The following is a 7,478-nucleotide window of genomic DNA, read 5'->3' as shown; positions in this document are numbered from 1 at the left end:
TATCTTCATGGAACATGATCTTTACTTAATATCCTAATGATTTTTGGCATAAAAGAAAAAATTATGATTTTAAACCATACAATGTATTTTTGGCTATTGCTACAAATATACCCGTGCTTCTTAAGACTGGTTTTGTGGTTCAGGGTCACATATGATACAGTGATAATATGGATCTCTGTGTTAAGGAGGAAAACACCTCAATTTTGTTCAAACTTAGTGCAGATTGTTATTTCTGTGACCAAAAATAAGATGAAATTCTGATAGCTTGTAATGTTTAACAGTATAACAGAATACCTAAATGCCTATTAATATCAGTTTCCACTCCATGTCTTTCAGTAATATAAATACAAATATAGCCATGCTACTTATGATTGGTTTTGTGGTCTAGGGTCACGTTTAGAAAACAATCCAAAATATCCTATAAGATTTTGAAGAAAATTTAAAATCAGGGATTCATAGTTTAAACTTTGATTATTTAAAGACATACTGCACTAATGACTTCATTACACAGGGTCTGGCTTCCTAAACTTGACTTTTGAGTAGGCTACATTTGTGAACCATTATGCAGCAAAAGCTATTTTTTAAGTGATGCATATTTATTTAAATTAAAACTGTTGCTTATATTGAAGAAAGAAGTATACATAAGCTTCATCTATGGCTGAAGGTCGCCAAAATCTTTCCTACACCTATTTTTCAAAAAGTTTTTCAAAAAATATTGTGCATACATTATGTTAGATATTGTCATCAAGGTCCATTCATGCTGTACTCTCTCTACATTCTTGGTCTACAGTTAAATTGGCAAAATGTTAATTATTTGACCAAAATAAGAGGGATCATACAAAATGCATGATATTTTTTATTTAGTACTGACCTGAATAAGATATTTCATATAAAAGATGTTTACATATAGTCCACAAGAGAAAATAATAGTTGAATTTATAAAAATGACCCCTTTCAAAAGTTTACATGCCCTTGATTCTCAATACAGTGTTGTTACCTGAATGATCCACAGCTGTTTTTTTTTTTTTTTTAAGTGATAGTTGTTCATGAGTCCCTTGTTGCCCGCTGTTCTTCAAAAATCCTTCAGGTCCCACAAATTCTTTGGTTTTTCAGCATTTTCGTGTATCTGAACCCTTTCTAACAATGACTATGATTTCGAGATTCTTCATTTCACACTGAGGACAACTAAGGAACTCATATGCAACTATTACAGAAGGTTTGAATGCTCACTGATGCTTCAGAAGGAAAAATGATGGATTAAGAGCCAGGGCTGTAAACTTTTGAACAGAATGAAGATGTGTACATTTTCCTTATTTTGCGTAAATATATATTTTTTCATTTAGTACTGCACTTCGGAAGCTACAGAAGATACTTACATGTTTCCCAGGAGACAAAATAAGTTACATTTACCCTGATCTTCAAAAAGTTTTCACCCCTGGCTCTTAATGCATTGTGTTTCCTTCTGAAGCATCAGTGAGCATTTGAACCTTCTGTAATAGTTGCATATGAGTCCCTCAGTTGTCCTCAGTGTGAAAAGATGGATCTCAAAATCATACAGTCATTGTTAAAAAAGGGTTAAAATACACAAAAATGCTAAAAAAATAAAATAAATAAATAAATAAAAATAAAATGGTACGACCTGAAGGACAGCTGGCAGTTTAACTGCTCAGGACAAACAAGGGACTCTATCACTAAACAACCAAAAAGAAAAAAAAAATAGCTGTGGATCATTCAGGTAACAAAATTAAGAATCAAGTGTGTGAAAACTTTTAAACACGGTCATTTTTATAAATTCAACTATTATTTCCCATTGTGGACTATGTAAACATATTTTATGTGAAATATCGTATTCAGGTTAGTACTAAATAAAAAATGTCACGCATTTTGTATGATCCCTCTTATTCTGGTAAAATTTAACATTTTGCAGATTCTGCAAGGTGTATGTAAGCTTTTGACCTCAGCTGTATATATAAGCTTCAAAGGCTTTTGCGATTTCAGTATGACTAGGTGCAAGGGCTATCGCTATAATAATTATAACTTTCAAACTTTAACACTTTAGTTAAGGATCAGTGGCTGAAGGTAGCCAAAATCATTCCTAAAGCTATCTTTGAAAGTTTTTCAATAAATATTGTGCATACAATACACTAGATATTTTCCTCAAGGTCCATTCATGAGGGTTTCTCTCTCATATATTCTTGGTACAGACATACAAAACACAAATAAAAATGTTTCAATTTAATTGCAAACCTCAAACATATAAAATGAAAATCATAGATACAGATAAGTACAGATTTATCATCAGCATCGTTTCTAACTTTATATTCAACAAAATATAAGAAACAAACTAGGGATGCACAACATGTCAGTGACCATATCAACACTGGCCAATACTGACATTTTGTTTAGATATAACCAGGACTTTTTTTTTTTTCAATGCTAAATTTTTATGCCAGATTTCAAAGGTGCTAACAGCTCTTTTCTGCCTCATATTGAAACCTTTTGACCTGACTTCACAGCATTTTACAGTTTTTCAAATCAGTATTTCTAGAGTGCATTCCTAGATCACACAACAGTTCATATATAGGAAAGATAATACAAATATCTTTCCTACACTGATCACGGATGTGCTAATATATCATGTAGTATAGTTAACAACATATAGCGCACACCCCTGCAAAGGGACTAACTGACGTGCTGGTGGCAACTGCTCTTTTTAGCACTGCTTTTTTTCCTAAACTGGACAAGGAAGAGGAAGCTAATGATGGTTTCGGCATGAAATGTCTGATATCGGCGCACAGTTCCAAACTGTTACGCCTTTCCACATGCAACATACTACAATCATGAACAATATCTACTCAATGTCAACCATATACAGAGCTACACACTCAGGAACCTCTTAAACAAACAAACAAAAAAAATATATATAGGGCAGAGATTTACATATACAGGAAGGGGGATTACTTGTGTAAAGGCCTTTTGTTATACAATTGGTAAAATGATACAAAGATGGGCTAGGAAGACACTGGCTACCATGATGAAGTGAGATCTTTACATGTGCACATGCACTCACACGCACACAAAGCTGGAAGTAAGAAACTGTGGTAATAAGTCTCTCACTGAAAGCACACAAAACATTCCACTTCTATTAAAACAACAACGGGGCTATGAAAGACCACCAGTGTATTCCGTATCTACTGAACTTGAATGGGGGAGAAATAGGTATTATAATCAGAATTGATCAAACATACAAAAATGACAGTCTATTCATCATCATCATATTCATCATCATCCTCTTCTTCGTCTTCATCCTCCTCATCGTCGTCGTCATCCATATTGCTCTTCATCATGGGTTTCGGAGCCATACCATTTGCCACCATTCCCATGCTCATCGACATACCCCCAACCTTGCCCTTCGTCTTGTAGTCTGCAACATCCTGCACAAAAAGGAAACATTGTTATATTGGAAAATACTGGAATTGTGATTTAGTGGACTACTGAAGCATTTAGATCGAGACATACCTTCTGATACTTGTCCTTCAGCTTGTTGGCCTTTATCAGATAGGGTTGTTTGTTGGAATCTGTGAGGCTGTTCCACATCTCACCAAGTTTTTTGGCCACGTCTCCGATGCCCAAGCTAGGATACTGAGCCTTGATTTGTGGACGATGTTCCGAGCAGAACAGGAAAAATCCAGAGCTGATGATCATAAAAGGTGGCGAGATAAATTTATTCATCAACATTTGTAAGATAATGCTCTATTTACCCTGGAAAGAAAATAAAATAAAATTAATAACTATCATTGAAAGCTCCATGTAACAAATAAGATGCCAGAATATAGCAAACTAAACCCTGTCCTACCCTAGTGAAAAATAAATGCACTGAAATTTATTTGAAATACATTTATTATATGCCAAGTATACTACAAATCTACCTTTGGACTACCTTACAATTGTACTTTTAGTGTACTAAACTAGTACACTTAAAGTCTGCTAAATTGGAACAACTAATTTTGTACTTAATGCAGTTTAATTGTGCAGAAGTATAACTATTGCAAGTATACTTGGGTGCACCTTAAATATCTTGCATTTAAAGACTGATATTATTCAAAGATCATACAATTCTCATCAATAGTGACATTAAAACACATTTTAGGCTTAATATTAAGAAATGTGCATTGTGCACAAGCAGTACTCCAATATGTCAGTAAATATGAAAATAGGTTTGAACTATACTATAAATATATTTTCAATATATTACTTTTTTACTAGGGTAATCAAATGAACTAAATATCCTTTACAATAACTACATACAGACAATTTTCAAAATGTGTGTCAGGTCTACTCACGCTGGTCTCTTGGGTGCGTTGGGGTCCTTCTTTTTGCCTCTCTTGCCTCCAGGCATGTAGTGCATCATTTCTTGATCATAACGCACCTTGTCCTGTTTGGCCATATCTTCAAACCTGGATTTCTCTTTATCGGACATCGCCTACGCAACAAATCAAGAGAATTTTTCACTGAGAATAGGAAAGTACTTCTGCATTGCTTTATTTAAATCATTTGAGTCAAATATTATTGGAACATTTTATCTCAAAACTAACCTTCCATCTTGCAGAGCATCTTTTGGAGAATTCTGAAAAGCTGACTGGAATCTCGGGGCTTTTCTTCTTGTGCTCCTCTCTGCATGTCTGAACGAAGTAGGCATAAGCAGACATCTTGCCCTTGGGCTTCCTGGGGTCTCCTTTTGCCATTTTCGTTGGATGAGAGGGGCCTGTGTGAACTGACGTCTTCTCTTGTGCTGTATTTGTATCTAAAATGATAGGAAATAAAGCGTGTAAAAAACAATAATGTTACTCAATTTTGTCGGGTGTGACTATTAAAAATTGATAAAAACATAAAATGTCTTATTGCACTTTTTTTTTTTAAATAGGACTACATTTCTAACATCAGTGGGGTGCAGGGCTTATTAGACTAAGATGATACACAAAGGGAATTCCAGACCCGTCCTTCTTGCATGGGGGATGTGAACTGATTATTAATGAGACTGATTGGTGTTCACAGCCTTTTTTTTTTTTTGGGAAAAATACAATGTGCCACCGCCATATTCTTTGTGGCTAATGTGCTAGAGCTATTAACAATACACCTTTTATTGTTTGTTATTATTAGAAAAGTTTGGACTACTCTATTGCACAGACATGAATTTCCTTCATAGACACTCTTATAGGTTACACAGAAACGCACTTGGGCGCTCATGTGAGGACGGTTGTGCTAAGCAATAAAACCCACTAAAAACAAAAAGCATCTTTACACGAATGCATCCTCATGACAGAAACTGTTGTTTATTTTGCTAAATCTTTCACACCTTATTAATAATTTATTTCGAGCTCAATCGCTGTTCTTGGTTTAAAACTATGCATTACAGCGTTCTGCCCGTTTACAAGCATATAGAGGCTATTATATATAGTAACTGGTATAAGCTCTGCCTTGCGCTGCTGTTCTCCATTCATTAAAATGGCTTCTTTGCAGCGCGAGCAAACAGATGGGTTGACCGTGCAACAAAGCAACACACACCCCCTTGGGTTTAAAAGACGATTTTAGCGACCCAAAGGCTTTGATTAAAAGAAAAACATGTTTATTAACTAAAATAAATATTGTACTTTTAGTTTAAAATGACTGTAAAAGCCTGTCAGATCCCATTTCGGCGCATTTAACTGTTTTTCCAAGTTGAGCCCTAGCTGTCGCTTGGCGCAGTGCTGCCTTAACAAAGACTACAGCCAGCCATTGCCTATGCGAGTGTATCCAGCGCAACTGTCAAGCTGGAAAAGATGATAAATCGCTATGCACTGTCTTTATTTTAATACAAAGAGTTAGAGATAGACATTACAAAGCGAAAACGAAAGGAACGGGCAGTTTTGCATCTGAAATGGATGTTTTCTCTCTGAAATTATCCCGTCCTTGCTGCGTGAAGGAATAGCTGCTCGTCAATGGTTTCAATCGCCAGCCATTTTAATACACGGCAAGCGCGCTTGTTTAAGTTGGAAAAGGAAAAATGCAATAACATGTTTCCAGCGCGTATACAGTTCCGTATTTCACATAATGAGATAAAGAGCATAGAATAATAGCATAAGCGAATGTTCTCGAGGACAAAATATTTCATTACGTGAAGATGTCATCGAAATCGGTCTGTATAGAAGAAGGCTGGGTGGCTCATAGACAGGACACAGCGAGCCATATTCAGCAGCGATGCGCGTATAGAATACAGTCCGGGGAAAAATCAGTTTAATAACTTTTAATCTTTCACTTAAAGAAAATGAAACAGTATTAGTGCTAATACCAGTAAATCTAAAAATGACGTTTGACCTCTGTAAAAATACAGTTTTTATTTGTTTTATTGACATTTCTGTGATTTATTAGAAATCTCTCAGAAAGACAAAACGCAAACATTATCAAACAAACTGCAAATATGCATAACTCCTTTTTGACCTTCACATATGAACGTATTTATTTAAAAAAAATCACATTTATTCTGTTTAGGGAAATAAATTTTAATTTCACATTTAAATAAAAACATATATAAATATGAATGAAATAAAACATTTGAGCTTAAAATGACTGAAATGTGTTGTGTTAAATATTAGACGGCTTTCCGTACCTGTGTTGTTGAGTTGATAGAAATCTCGCCACTGTCTTCCCTTCTCTCTCCTCTTTAAACCCCATGCGCTCAGCCTCGCGCTAGCTCAACACGAGACCGGCCTGATTGGCTAGGCAGTCTCGCCGATTCAAAACAACCTCCATTCCTCGCCATTGGGCCGCGCTGCATGCACATCTAGCGACTCTTCTTCCAGATTGGTCCTGTTGAGAGTTTTCGTATGCCCGACCTCTTTACTTTGGAGGATGCCTCAGAGAACTTGCACAGAGAAACTCGGAGTTTCAGTTCTTCTACATTTTCCATGGTAAGGTTAGTGTCACACTTTGTCAACACGGATTTAGAGGATGCTTAGTAAACCTGCAAAGGTATAAACAGTAGGTTCCCATTCTTGTATGTTGTTTCGAGTTGTATTTTCTACTATGAGTTAATATCTACTGTAGTAATTATTCCCACCAAAATACAAAAATGGATTATAGTCCTGCAAGGACAAAAGACTGGGCAAAAGACTTTTGTAACAATTGTAAGTCAAATGTCAAAAAAGCAGGACAGTTCATCATAATTACACAATTAAGTACAATTACATTATAAATGGGCCATTCTACAGAACTGGTCCAAGGTCAGAATTGGAAACGTCTAGAAAAAAATATTTTTCCCCAAAAATTGTATGTATGCAAATTGTATAATAACCAAGGTACACATTTCTAGTAATTGTGCAGTTAATTCCCATTTTGGATTTTCAGGATGTTTTGGGAATACTTGTCCTCTCCTCAAATTTGTCACTACCGAAACACAGTAATAATAATTTAATTAGAAGGGATATTGACCTATTAAGGTT

General features: G+C 35.4%; 1 protein-coding gene across 1 annotated transcript; it reads right to left on the bottom strand.

The window, feature by feature from the left end:
• Window positions 1-2,220: 2,220 nt before the first annotated feature.
• Window positions 2,221-6,770, bottom strand: LOC141331258 (high mobility group protein B3-like). Its single transcript, XM_073836252.1, has 5 exons — window positions 6,647-6,770; window positions 4,596-4,804; window positions 4,344-4,483; window positions 3,520-3,694; window positions 2,221-3,434 (listed from the first exon to the last, which is right to left on the bottom strand). The coding sequence occupies exons 2-5, from the start codon at window positions 4,743-4,745 to the stop codon at window positions 3,261-3,263; spliced, it is 639 nt and encodes a 212-aa protein (XP_073692353.1). The 5' UTR covers window positions 4,746-4,804; window positions 6,647-6,770; the 3' UTR covers window positions 2,221-3,260.
• Window positions 6,771-7,478: the final 708 nt, after the last annotated feature.

The sequence above is a fragment of the Garra rufa genome, chromosome 3 (genome assembly GCF_049309525.1).
Source record: "Garra rufa chromosome 3, GarRuf1.0, whole genome shotgun sequence".
NCBI lineage: Eukaryota > Metazoa > Chordata > Actinopteri > Cypriniformes > Cyprinidae > Garra > Garra rufa.
The sequence above is the reverse complement of the archived record's forward strand: the minus strand, read 5'-3'. Positions and strand labels throughout refer to the sequence as shown.